Source organism: Bos grunniens, chromosome 14 (genome assembly GCF_055505025.1).
Source record: "Bos grunniens cultivar Pamir isolate PY7600 chromosome 14, Bosgru_T2T1.0, whole genome shotgun sequence".
In the NCBI taxonomy this organism is placed as follows: domain Eukaryota; kingdom Metazoa; phylum Chordata; class Mammalia; order Artiodactyla; family Bovidae; genus Bos; species Bos grunniens.
This window is the reverse complement of record NC_141178.1, coordinates 55,258,043-55,273,028: the sequence shown is the minus strand read 5'-3', so window position 1 is coordinate 55,273,028 and position 14,986 is coordinate 55,258,043. Positions and strand designations below refer to the sequence as shown.

At 38.2% G+C, this 14,986-nt stretch overlaps 1 protein-coding gene across 10 annotated transcripts in view; it reads right to left on the bottom strand.

The window, feature by feature from the left end:
* ASPH (aspartate beta-hydroxylase) overlaps positions 1–14,986 on the bottom strand; it is a 204,228-nt gene that overhangs the window by 137,673 nt on the left and 51,569 nt on the right. For all 10 annotated transcript variants that reach the window (XM_086336862.1, XM_086336861.1, XM_086336865.1 and 7 more), the window contains 2 exons: positions 3,609–3,701; positions 1,967–2,038 (listed from right to left, as the gene is read on the bottom strand). In XM_086336862.1, coding sequence (XP_086192988.1) covers positions 1,967–2,038; positions 3,609–3,701 — 165 coding nt within the window. The remainder of the gene's footprint in view (positions 1–1,966; positions 2,039–3,608; positions 3,702–14,986) is intronic.

Below are 14,986 nucleotides of genomic sequence, written 5' to 3'. Positions count from 1 at the left end.
AGATGGAGAGGAATCAAGAATTCAATTTTAGGAACATTTTGAGTCTAAGATATCCATAAAACATGCATATAGAGATAAGAATAGTTATCTTATCTCTAGTTAGTCAGTTATTCAATTAGGTAAGTCCAGGAGCTTAGATGAGAGATCAGGGCTGCAGATATATATTCAGTAGTATTTAAAGCCACGGTCTGTGGTTTCCTGAGGAGAAAGTCTTGACAAAGAACAGATTCAGGGAATCCAGGTGCTAGCCTGGCTCCCTTCCTCCAGTGTCTGGCTTCCTGCATGTCCAGAGGTCCACCATGCCCACGACTTCCTTCTCCTCCAACCTTGGCTGAAACTTACTTTGATCAACCATCTCGACTCACTCAGATCCCCAGTACAATCTCCGTGTCCCATCTTCCTACTGACAATTCCTCCACCTCATTTTCCACTGCAGACAGAATACACAACACTCCTTCACACCCTCCAATGTTTTCAACTTCTCTTAGGATCAAGTAAAAACATTCCTTCCCCTACCTCTCCACCTGCGTTCAGGCCTTTTTGGTCCCTGGACTTTCAGACATGCCATGCCCTCTACTTAAAACTTTGCTGACAACCTTTGACTGGCAAAGCATTGTACCATCCTCCAGCTCCTAAATCAAAATGTCATTTCCTCCAGGAAGCCCCTGGTGACCCCAAAGTCTGAGTAAGTCCCACACAGCATCATGTATTTCACCATCACAGCACTTACCTCATCATATTGAAATCAACCATGTGCTGAGATTGTATCATCCTTGGCTTAGGTTAAAGTTGAAATTAAAAAAAAAAAGATGTAGGAAAGGAAAGCCTGTGTTTGATCACATGGGCAGGTGAAGTAGCTTCTCTAGCTGAGAAGAAATGGTACTAAAAGGACACAGGCTCCTAGACCCCTACTAGCCAAGGGCAAAACCCTCAAACTCAGACAGAGCTGGTCTCCCCAGTGGAGCACAGATGGAGCCTGATGGATGCTTTTATACTTAACCTCAAAATACCCAAGATGGACTAAGATACTTTAGCCGGCCTTCAAAAGCCCAATTTAAATGATGGGAAATTGTTTGTTTTTAAGAAACATAATTTTTTTACTGTAGGGCCACCTTCAGCTCACGCCAACACACTAAAAGTATCAGGACACCACGTGTTCTGCTCTCTTCAAAACCCTCCTGTTACATTTTGGTGTGGTGCGTGTGTGCAAAGTCGCTTCAGTCGTGTCTGACTCTTTGAGACCCCATGGACTGTAGCCCCCAGGCTCCTCTGTCTGTGGGATTCTCCAGGCAAGAATACTGGAGTGGGTTGCCATGCACTCCTCCAGGGGTCTTCCCTACCCAGGGATGAAACCTGCAGCTCTTAAGTCTCCTGCATTGGCAGGTGGGGTCTTTACCATTAGAGCCACCTGGGAAACCCTTTGGGGGGTTCTGTGTTTTTATCAATGGATGAGTCAAGAAACAGTCTTAGCAAATCTGAAAACATTGGTTTCTAGAGTACCATTTAATATTCTCCATACAGAACTTAAACTTTTTAGATGTAAGAGCTAGAGAAATGCTTTACATTCTCTAAGTAAACTGCATGTTTGAGTCTGCTCTACGTAATTAAAAGCTTCTTTTTGCTCTGGTGGCCACACAAGCAGTCAGTATAATTTGAGGGTTGAAAACAGTTCCCAGAGAGCTTGTTATAGTTTACCTGGTTCTCTTCTATTTCCCTCCTCCTGTTGCTAATGTTATTTGTTCTTGATGTATCATTGGTCACGCTATCATTGGTCTCCATTTGTTTATTCTCTTAACAATAAAATGGGGCAAAATAAAACTAGTGCTGTGTTATTTTAAAAACACTTGTCCTCTAATAACTTTTAAAAGCCCGCTCAATTAATACTTAAATTTTAAAATAATATCCAAGTCGTTTTATGCAGTTAACCATCATTTTAGTAATACATGAAACATATTTTAATTCATACCAGGTTCTGAGTATACTGTTTCATCAAGTGACTGAACTTGTTCATATACTTCATCTTCAATATTCTGACGTCCTAAAATAATTAAAACATAACTAAGTTAAGTGTTGGTCACTCAGTTGTGTCCAACCCTTTGCGACCCCATGAACTGCAGCCCACCAGGTTCCTCGATTGATGAGTAGGGGTCAAGGAGGGCAGCTATTTTATTGTGTTTTTAATGAGAGGTATGTACCTCTGTTATAGACTAGGTAGTTAGAGAAGACAGAAGGTAGAGACTCAAATAAGAGGAAAGTTGGGAAGGTAACATTTAAACCAAATCAAATATCACCAAGAAGTTGAAAAGGATATGAGCTGATAACAAACTGAAGGGTTTGGAAGTTTGGGACAGGTTATCAGTAATATGCAAAGAGTAATATTAACAAAGAATAAAAAAAGGAAGAGGGAAAGCAAATGGTACATTTCAAAGTAAGTACCAGCTTTGAAAAACAAGGTTTTTAAAAATTAAATTAGTACAAAGTAAAATTTAAGGTGCTAAATTCAAATACGCATTTAAATTCTGAAAAAAAAAAAAGGAAAAAAATAATCACTCTTGCTGCAAAGTCAAGGCATGATTACGGCAATTGTACAGGAATGTGAGAGACAGGAACTTCTCCTGGGATTATTTGAACAACAAAAACTGACAGCAACATTTTGATCTTTACTAAAAGGAAGAAAGGTAAACCAAACCAAACTACCAATATATAGTGATAAAATCCACACAACTACCATCTGGATTCAGTGGCTAAATCGCTGGTAAAAATGCAGTGTCATACCTAACATTTTCAATAGGTGGCAAAATGAAACCAAATCTTTTGAGAACTAGAGTAAAAGAAAATGTGCAGAAATAGTACTTCGTAATAAAAACCAAAGCATCAATAGGAAATGAGAGTAATGGAATCAGACTTCATTTACCAATTTATTAAGAGATTTCAGGAGTTTTTATCATATGGGTCACTGGTCCTTGAGTGACTGAGGAAATACTTGAATTCATGTGTGAATTTATGTAGATATAAACAGGCTTCACAGATGATCCCAGGGAGTCCTGAGAAGAATTTCACTGTAGACAGGAGACTCATGTTAAAAAGACTGGGAGCCCAATAGACCTACTTCATTAAATAATATGACAGAAGAGGGCAAAACTAAATGTCCAAGACCTGTCTAATTTTACTTTCAATATAATATGGCACAGATATCCTGGACTTGGAATCAAGAAACACAGCACTTAGTTCATGATGTTTCAAATATGGTCTCAGACAAGGAGAAGCCTTCTGTGTCTGGACTCTTAATCTCAAAAATTAAAATGATCCTGTGTGGATTTTTTCTAGGAAAAAAAAAAAGAAAGAGAGAAAGAGAGTTTACTATAAAATTTCAGAAGACAAGAAGAAAAAGGTTTGGGTTGGCCCACCAAACCCCTGAAAGTCTGTTCAGGTTTTTCTGTAACATCTAATGGGAAAATGGAACGAGTTTTTTGGCTAACCCAGTTATTTCATTATTCTGCGATCATTGCAAAACAAAATCATGGATAAGACAGGACTCTGGAAGCTGCTACCTTTGGGTACCTGGGATGCAACTAGGTATGTTTGGTCAGAATCAGAGGAAAGCTTACCTGGGCTCTCCAGAACCTGATCTTCCAGCCAAGGGTACATGTCTGCCTCTTCTGGTGGCACTGTTGGCTTTGGAGCAGGTTTTTCTTTAAGGCCTGCATTTTTATTCACAAAATTAACTTAAAGGTTTTTTTTTTTTCTTTTTAAAAATTTTTTGACACATTAAACCAAGTAAAATAATATTTCCCAACACTTCATCAATATTGTCAGTTATTCAAAGATTTCCAGTTTCTATTACATGAGAATATTGATATACTTATAAAAAAATAAAGTTGGAAAATAGTTCCTTCTTTGAATTCACCGGGCCTTTAATAACTCTTTACCTAAATTAACCTTTCATTTAAAAAATAATAAATCATTATTTGAATATTCACAAATCTCTAAAAGATCAAGTCACAAAAAAGTAAGTAAAATAAAATAAAACAAGTCATGCCTGAACTTGGCAAAAGAAGTTCAGTATGGGTTCAATCTCCTCTCGTGTTCATAAGTGAATAAGGAACTTCTAAGTTTTGAACTCCAAATTCAGCAATAAGACAACTAAGATGGTACTGGAACTTTCTACTCTTATTGCCTGCATGCCTTTCTTTGATTTATATACAATTAATTACTCTTCTTGAAAACTATAGTTAAATATAAGGAAAAAAAAAAAACTCACTATGTACACCCTTCTAAAGTTAACACATGCAATTCCATAAAAAATTCCATAAAAAATATGGAAAAAAAAGTTCTTTTGCTTTTCTTAAGGAAAATAAGACATCAGGATATATTAACACAAAAGATGATTTTAAAGTCAATGCTGCTCTAAAATCTTGTATATTGCTAATTCTTTGAGATTTTGTATGTAGCACATTAAAATGCATCCTAAATACAACAATTTTGAAAACTAAATTAGACTGTCATGAGCCTGACAATTCCATTTACCAAACCCTGGGCTCTCTGTTACCCCACTGAGAGTCTTGTACCAGGAGCAGATATTAAAGGGCATGTGCCTGCATGTTAACAGCTGGAGTGAAAAGGTCAGGACAGAACAGAGAGGCCTTTTCTAATTTTAAGCACCTTTAACTCAATGTAGGTATACTGCTGTAATCTGGGAGATCCTCATTTACTCTCCTGCTCTGGTTCTTTGTGTTTTTCCTGACTATTCCCTCTTTTATAGCACTTTATTTTTCTCTCATTAACAAAAACATACTCCTACCCCATCTCCCAAATCCTAAAAAAGACTGAAACAGAGTTCACAGGACCCCACCTCATCACTGATATTTCCTCTAGGAACTCATTTCTGACACTACTTACGCAAAAATCTAACATTAGAAAACAAACACCAACGCATACAATCGTGTTCTGCTCCTAACTATAGATTCCAGAGAGGGCATACACAAATAGGCACAGATCCTAATTATAGTTCACTTTCAGGGGGTGGGGGTAAGAGATGAAAGCCTTTAGTAAAACACATCACATTTCAAGATCCAAATTCAAGGCTGAAAACTCCCCCATGCACTTTTCCACTTAAATAACCTATGCTTACGAGCTCTCAACCGTTACTGGGACAGGTATGGACCTCTCCATGGCCAAGTTTTGCTGAATTAATAGGGTAAACTTTTCATCTTCTGAATCAAGAGATTCATCTTTGCACTTTCAGCACTGCAGAAAGCACCTGGTACATAGCAGGTGCCCAAGGACGGGGTGCACCCAGCGAAGGGCTGCTTTGCTTTTTAAATGGCTGCAGACTTTACAGGGTCCCGGCTCTAGCTGTACCAGAGTGGCTTAGGGCTGTAGAGGAGGGAACGGGGACTCATCAATTTCCCTGCTACTATTTACCAAAGAGATGCCCATCTGAGTTCTAGCATCATCCACCATTTCAGTACCACAAGCCTAATTTGCCCAAACACTTCCAGTTTGTCTGTTGTCCTGGTATAATTATTTCACTCTCAAAAGTATCTCAGGTTGGATGAAAAATTACAAGGTCATTCTACTAAGCCTGTCTGTAGCAGGCTTTCAAACTGTGCTCCATGGGTTCGATAAGCAGTAAAATATGTCCCCATCAAAGAAGAAAGATTTAAGCTGCCTGAAAATCCCATTCATATTGGATTTAGAGAAAACTTTCATTTGAAAAAAAATCTGAGGCAAAAGTGCCTGAAAACTACTACTACACATCAATATCCAGACCCACACTGACCCTAATAACCAGCTGGGAGTTGTCTCTAAAGTTGAAATTGTAAAACATGAAACACAACAGGAGGAAGCCCATAACGAGAGAAAATACCGAGCCGTTTTCTTTTCTGTCCAAAGTGGCAGGTGAATTGTAAATTTACTGACACCTAGTCATGGTGATTTTCCAGAGGTGAAATCAGCGCAAAAATAAACTATTTTGTAAACTTCAAAGAAGCTGAAGTTCTTATTAACATCTTTCCTTCCCTAGACTCTGATAAAGGTGCTAACATTTAATGAAAACGCATTCTAGAATAATTCTTATTGATTTGATAACCCATATGAAAGCTTTTACTCTGGCGTTTCCAATTTTTTTTTTTCTTACCCAAGTCCATTTTAGCCCATGAATCCATGAATAAGTGTTCCCCAGAAAACAGTGGTAAATCCATGTCTTGTACAAGAGTTTAGGCAAAAAGTAATCAAAAACTAAACAAGAAAAATAAACACGTGTAAGGCAAAGGAAAGGTTTTCAAACTGGATTTATTGTGAGGTACACATGGCAAGGATGTAGCATTGAAATAAATATTCAGTCAGGTTATGAAATGAATGTATTGGTTTTGACGTTGCTGGGGCTGCAAATAACAAGACACCAACTCACACTGGCTTGAACAAGAAGGAAATTTATTATTTAACAGCAGGTTGGCTGGCTCTCAGCACTGGCTTCATCCTCAGGGTGGTAATCAGGTCTCCCAGGCAGCAAGGTCCTCTTTGAGACAAGACTTCGTCCAGAAGCAAAGAACCACCTCTTCTTCCACTTCTTTCTTAGGCTTGAAGAAATTTTTCCTGCAAGTTCTTACCATTCTTCCCATTTTAATAGTCAAAACCAGAACCCACTTCTATTCCTCCACTGGCAAGAACAGCAGAGTGACCACAATTGCCTGATGGTGATTACCTAGGGTTGAATGATCATTGCAAGCCAACCACAACAGCTCCTGTATGATTTGGAAGATCATCGAATTCTCTTAAAAACATATCTTGTGTTTAGGTCTTTGTGTGCATAAGATAAATCAGGAAAAAAAAAAACTGAAGGCGAGGCTGGGACAACATGAGAGAATAGCACTGAAACATGTATATTACCATGTGTAAAATAGATGACCAGGGCAAGTTTGATGCATGAGGTAGGGCACCTAAAGCTGGTGCTCCGGGACAACCCCGAGGGATGGGATGAGGACGGAGGTGGGAGGGGGGATTCAGGATGCGGGGGAACACGTGTACACCCACGGCTGAGTCATGTCGCTGTATGGCAAAAACCACCACAATACTGTAAAGGAATTAGCCTCCAATTAAAATAAATAAATAAATTTTTAAAAAGTTTATATTTAATAACTGTGTAATTTTGCCTCCAATTTAATTCAAAATGGAAGAAGTTATAAAAAGTAATGAAATGAGTACTTTAAATCAACTGTTCACAGCAAGTTTAATTACCTGACACAATTATCCTAGTCCAGTATCAACTTAATTTATTCAATACTACCCAACTATACCAGACTACCATGGGAAAGAATAAATGGATTTTCCTTCCAGAAATACAGAACATTTTAAAAGTTACTAAATTGCATATTGCATTCATTCATACAACAAATATTCAGCACCTACTAACTCAAGGTGGGCTTTTCTAGTGGTTCAGAAGTAAAGAATCCACCTGTCAATAAAGGAGATACAGGTTCGATCCCTGGGTTGGGAAGATCTCCTGGAGATGGAAATGGCAACCCACCCCAGTATTATTGTCTGGAAAATCAAGTGCACAGAGGAGCCTGGTGGTCTACAGTCCATGGCGTCACAAAAAGAGTCAGACACAACTTAGCAACTAAACAAGACAAGCTCAACTCAAAGTGCTGTTCTATAGAAAACCAACACACAAAACCCCTATGACCCACAGGAAGGGAACAGTAAAAAGATAAGAAACATGAACTCTTGAGAGTATACGAGATAGGGAAAGTGACAGACCCTTTGGGAAAGAGGGTGGGACTATTCACAACAAACAGATGAGGAAAGGACTTACTGATTAAGACTGAAACAGATTACAGGAGGACATCAGGGACCTGGCCTTATGAGTTATACTAGACAAGAATCTCCAGGTAAAGCTTTGGAGCAGCAAGTACAAAATTCTTCAGCAGGGAAGGTGCTGGGAGTGAGGAAGGACCAGGTGGCAACACAGGCGAACAGCACAGGCCTAGCCCTGAGCATCAGAAAGCTCCCTAAAACCCGGCTCTTACTCTAAGAGTGAAGGATCGACTTTTTACAAGAATTACACACAAACTGCTTCCTCACCAAAATCTGGGGAAATAAGGATTATACATAATATGATGCTTCATAGGATATCACACACTTAGCACATAAAAGCAAAGATATTTTAAAAATGTAGTTCCTCAATCTTTTATATGAATCTTCACTAATTCAATGGTGTACAGATTAAAAAAAACTGATCTTATCCATCCAGGTTACTCCGGCTGCTGTGGTTCATGTGGGAAGTACTCAGGACTGCTACTGCTTCACATGTGAGCAGTCTAACAGCATAAATCAATACAGCCCAAGAACAATTCTAACAGGTACACGAAATTTGAGAAACATTCTGGGAAATCGATACAGCAGAAAGGCACTCATACTAATTGGCCATGCTAATCCTCGCTGTTGTTCCTGGCTTATATACTCAGCAGATACAATCTTGGCAGGCACCCCAAAAGCGGTCCTACTGCCTCGAACTCTAAGAGCTTCCCTTGACATACAGTAAGAGCCATTCCAGATTCAAATCAACTTCACACAACCCAAGATGGACAGACAGATTCCAGGAAGAGGATGACAAGTCAGAAGAATTAAACACTGCTCCAAAGATCACTTAAGAGCCTGGTTTCAGGACCAATGAAAGGATTCCACAAAGACTGGAATGGAGTAGACTCAGTTTAACATCTCACAACATGAGGTCATGTGTAGGCGCTCAGGAATATGAACCAAGAATTCCATCTGAATTCCATTTGAATCCCATCTTGGACGCATAACCACTGCTACAACTTTGGTCTCCACAAATACAGAAAGCAGGTAAAATAGTACCTCCTTACAAGGCTTTTAAGAATTACATGAAATAATTTAAATCCAGCAAATATACACTTTTTCCCATCAGTTACTGTTTTCCTTTATTTCTTCTAAAGAAACAAACTTAACCCCCGACCCTCCTCCTTTTGACAAGGTGGTAAAAAACAATTATTGAAGCTTCTGGGTTTTTCTTTAATTTTTTTCAGCTTTCTAATATTATTAACAGTGTATACAGACCTAAAATATATTTTAATTATCTATTTTGTATGTTTACCTTTCAATGGGCTTCACCAGTGGCTCAGATGGTAGAGTCTGCCTGCAATGCAGGAGACCCGGGTTCTCCTTTCAATACACATACACTGCATCCCTGTTACTGTCAGTTACTACGATATGTAACTTTACTTAGGCATGGGACTTAAATCATAGTCTAATAACAAAGTTCAGGAATGAAGCAAAATGATGAGCACGATAATTGAAAGGTACACAGTCCGACCACCCGGGAGGATCAGAGAAAGGGAGTACAGACATGACTCAGCTGGATTCTGCAAGTGGATTTAAGTGTGGGAGCACACTGGAGGTAGGGGGAGGTGGGCACTGCAAGCAGCAGTCCAGTTTACTTTTCTCTCCATCCCCTGTTTATGTCAGAGTATTTCATGGCAGGGACTATTCTCACCAGGGCCTAGAACAGCTCCTAGTACATTGCAGAGACTGACTATATCTCCCGTGAATCAATACATGGGAAAGAGAGATGACACAGCATGTGGGGTTTTAATTCATTATCAAAAGCAACACAGAAACTTTAAGTTGATACCTTCTGCTAACCTCTTAGGATACAAGAGAAGTAATGACTGAGGCAAGGAAGAAGTGACAGACAGCCTTCTATGATGTACAGATGGTAACAAAGAGTAATAAACACATATACAAAGTGAAATCAAATGAAAAAGAAAAATAGATGATTTTCTGCTCTGCAGGGCTTACAAATGGAAGTTTTTACAGGAATTGATTTCTACGTAAAAATGACAACCAAAATTGGTAATAAACATCTAATTTATGTGTTTTTATACTCAAGCAAGTAGAGGAGGCAGGGTATGACATGGAAGATTGTTACTAAGGATTTTTTCCAAGTACTCCAAATAATATTTTCATGAGAATAAGCTGTCTTGGTCTGCTACATAATACTCACCCTAAGAACAAAAACTTTCTCTCTAGATAGAACCAGGGTAAAATGTAAAGAGCTTAACAACAAAATAAACCCAATTCACCTGTATTTATCAAATAACAAAGTTCTCTTACATTCCTCTAATCACCTAAAGGTACTGCTCACCAACAACTGGGATGAGTTCTCTCTATTCCTACCATTCTAACTCTGAGATACCCATTCGGGCTCATCCCATTCAACCCTTCCTATTTGGGCAACAGCAACAGGAGGCACGGAGAGGGCGATGGCACCCCACTCCAGTACTCTTGCCTGGAAAATCCCATGGATGGAGGAGCCTGGTAGGCTGCAGTCCATGGGGTCACAAAGAGTCGGACACGACTGAGTGACTTCACTTTCACTTTTCACTTTCATGCATTGGAGAAGAAAATGGCAACCCACTCCAGCGTTCCTGCCTGGAGAATCCCAGGGACGGGGGAGCCTGGTGGGCTGCCGTCTATGGGGTCGCAGAGAGTCAGACACGACTGACGTGACTCAGCAGCAGCAGCAGGAGGCACAGAGAGAAGAGGAAAGAGGGGGAAACAGTTCCATGAACTGCTGCCTTTGGTTCAGATGAAGTACAGGGTACAAATATTCACGGTGTGGCCTACCCTGCACTGAGTTCTAATTCTTCTGGTAAAAGCACACTAATTTGCATTGAGGGACTGGTCTTCCCATCACCCCACAGTTTTAAGGGTGGTACTCACAGGCCCATGGTCTTGTAGTCATAGTTTTGCGATCCCATCCCCTACTCTGTATGGATAAGGAGTAAAAATGAGCCACAGGGGACTCCAGGTTACCTGAGAAGGAAGACCACCTCCTGAGAGAGTCCAAAGACGGAGAGAGAGATCCAGACCACTCTCCAAGCCCCCAGACCTAGCATAACCATAGGCCAAAACCTAAAAATACCCTTGGACTTTACAGTTAAGTGAGTGCACCAATGCTTTTTTGTCCACATAAGCCAATTTGAATAGATTCCCACATGCAATCAAAAGAATTCTGGAATATACTTAGAAGTAAAACCAAATGTGTTCCTAATATTCTGAGGAAGAATGACAAATGCCTTTTCCATAGAAACGTAGTTACAATGAGACTTGCAAAACTGGAAACTAAGAATTGAATAGGTTTTTGTGGACTGGCATACAAAATCTCTGAAGACCATAAAATTGCTTCTATGGAAAAATGTGTTCTGAGTACAAAGCAAACTTATAAGTAAGTTTTTCATGATTAGATTAGGTATGAAATTTCTCAATTATACCATATACTTAAGACTACATTTTATTTCTTCATTACTTTTTTCTAGGCTTGACATTTCACATCTTCTGTTTAAGCAGTATCTTTTAACTAGGCATTCTTGTGGCTTTATACACATGTAACAATATAAAAGAATTACTTTTATATGTCCCCCTCAAAGATCTCAGTAAAGTAGGACCCAGTACACCCATTTCACAAAAATACATTAGTTGCAAAGGATAAAGGACTTAAGCATGTGTCCTACCATCTGTTGATAAAAAGGGGGAGAGGGAATCGTAGCCCCAATGCTTCCAAATTTTTAATGACTAACTGAAACAACTTGGTAGAATAATTACCACTATTCTGCCCCAAAAAAAGGGAAACATGAGTGTTGACAACATACCAGCCACTCACACACAGGTAATGCCAGCTGTTCCCACAACCACCTTGAGGGAAAGGAGAGGAAAAAACAGCATTTCCAAGATACATTTTATAGTGAATTAACTGAGTAATCAATTTGGAGAACTGTTATCAATGGACATTAACAGAAGAAACAGTGGTGGATACACGAGAAAGGAATTAAAGTCAGAGGACACAGTTTAAATCATCAGACTCATTTCATGGAAAATGACATTTACCATTAACTTAGAACATTAACATTTAAAATCATACTTGTTTATTACCTTTCTTTGTTTTATAATAGAAGTATACACAGGAAGTCCTTATCACCCAACTAATCATTATGAGACCTCTGAAGTTACAAAGTTGTATGGCCATAACACTACAAAATACTCTATAAGCCAACTGTTTGTAGAATTAATTCCCTGGGATTCACTCAAACTTTCACGCTGATGGATATACGTCAATTTCTTTACTAGCTTCTCCCTCATTTTGAAATGTTGCAGGACTCTGTACACAATGCAAATCCATAGAGTGAAACCAAAAATTTTGTTAAAAAAATAAGATTTTAAATGATTACGAGCAATGGTAGAAATAACACATCAAGCTATTAACCACATAAAGTGAAACCAAAAATTTTGTTAAAAAAATAAGATTTTAAATGATTACGAGCAATGGTAGAAATAACACATCAAGCTATTAACCAATGAAACACAGAAGTTACACATCACAACTGAAGGGGGAAAAAATCAATGATGATAAAGTGCTTCCAAAGAAAGTATTTTGAACACTAAAAGATAAAAGATTCCTGGAAACACTGATAGGCTCTCAAATATTTTTGAAAATCTGACCATCTATACTATGACTACTTCTCACATGGAAAGTATTGTCATACAAAGTTTAAGGAAAATTATGCCAACAATATCACTTTTTAGAATTCTATGCATCATCTCTTAGTGCAACTTGAGAAGTCTGTTAGTGATATAAGATATATATACTTATACTTTATACTCTTAGTACTTAACTTTCACTTTTCAGGACTTATTCTAACTCCCAACTACTGTAAATTATGAAATTTTGTCCCTATTTTTAGTTGACGTTTCCAAAGGGTAACCTTTTGGTTTTTAGTTAGTCTAAACTAACCAGTATGAAGCAGCAGAATATAGAAATAATTATGTATGTAGTAAAAAAGCAAGTAAAACTAAGGAAGCAAGCATAATCTTAACCCATTTATCATGACCAAAAGCGTATCTTGCCCTAAGTTTTTCAGGTGAATAGTGTCAATGCAGCTGGGTAAAGTGTTATGTCAACTTCAATAAAATTCAGTTGACAGCTTTATTTACTGAAGAAAATAGAAGGAAAGAATATAAGCCAATTCCCAGTTCATAAGAGCTCTTGAAATGTTTCTGATGTTTAATAGAGAAGTTTGAATTCAATTTGATTCTTGAGCTATGATTCAAAGGAAAATTCAGTGATAGAACAAAAATATTTTCAAGTGCTTTGCTAAATAGCAACAACTCAAGTATTCTTGCCTGGGAAATCCCATGGAGAGAGGAGCCTGGTGGGCTAGTTCGTGAGGTCCTAGAGTCAGATATGACTAGGTGACTAAACAACAGAATAATAACAACAACAACAAAACATGTTTATTTGCTTACACTGATTAATTTTTCTAAATTTTTATCACCAATTTCTTAAAGTTTAGCATTTATGTACATTATGCCCTGTAGGATTAACCGTCCTTCAAAAACCAGGGTAAAAATTACCAGAATGCCCTCACTAAAGGTAATTATAATTCTCTGCCCTCCTCTGCAAGGGAGGGGAAAAAAAGTCATCTGTACAGAAATTAACACGAAAATTTGGTACATAAATTTAAAAACTCAATCCATTTATCTTGGCAAGATCAAACGTCAGGATATGTTTTTTAAAGGTTATAATTTTATATGGTTGCTGGATATAGTTCTGCTTTTCATTCTGTTCAGTTATCAGAGCCTCCCTCTTCTTTTCCCAGAAACTCTGTTCTGCAGGAAATATCACATGGTTTGAAAGGGACACCACCCTCCACCCCCAAAGATTTATGTATAGGAGCCTGCCTGGGAAGACGGACCCAACCCCAACTACAGAATTGGCCACAGATGCTTCCAGACCCAACCAGGACAGCTGGACTCCTACGACTTCTTTCCCAGAGCCAGCCCAGAAAACTGCATCTTTGCACAAGGATGGCTAAACTAGAAAGATTGTTTCCAGGACCTGTGGAAGGCTACCACCCTCATCAAGTGGTAGAACCTCCATGGAGAATAAAGTAAAATATAGGTCAATAGAACTAAGACTTGAGGACAGAGCAAGGAAGAATCAGCTCTGATTACAGGTGTGTACTTGAGATCTATTGATACTCACTTCAAGCCCTACATTTACCAATCAAATGAGCCATAAAATTCTCTGTGGTTTACTGTGCTCCTAGAATTGATCTCTAAGAACAACATAATTCAGACTGATCAGCACATAAAACCCCAAATTAACACATGTGACAATTTCTTTGGGCCTCAGTTTTTAAACAATAAAATCATAGGACTGGGTTACAGATATTAGACCGGATATTCTCTAGGCCCCCATGCTGTGTAATTTTATTATATCAGTTGGAATTCTTGTCAACTAAATGAATGCATGTGCTTGGTTTTAAGCAGGAAAAGCTGCCACAATATTATAAAACATGCACAAGACTTCTAGAAAATTTTACACTTAATGCTTTCTCATTTCTGACTTGAAATATCTTTAATTGGGCCAAAATCTCTGCTTTTAAAAGCTCTTCATAGAAAAAGCTGAAGAATTATTTTTTTAAAAAAATAAAATTTTTGTGGCAGCACTTACAATTTTGTTACAACAAACCAGGGTGCTCCCCTCAAATTCAGTAACTGAATTTTGCCAGCAGTCACCATTAAAGACTTAAGACTTCATGCAGAACAGCACAGACTATTTGTCAGAAAGTACTTCTTACTGAAATTTCATTTTATTAAATGTTTTCTGAATTCAATTTTGATCTCTAGTTAGATCTCAGATTGGCAACTCCTTAGAAATGGTAAACAACTATGATACAATCAAATACGAAAAATACGCACCATTCCAACAACAGAACTGAAAAATCGTGATACAAAATGAAAGTACATTATAATTTGAAATAACTAAAACCTTCTATAATGATTCTGAGTCTGTAAAGATATCATAAACAAGTGTTCTAACATTGTTCTTCTACATAAAATTCTCTTTTATCCAAGGCTGGTTCTAGAATTCTCAAAACACAGTGAATACCCAGTGTTTACT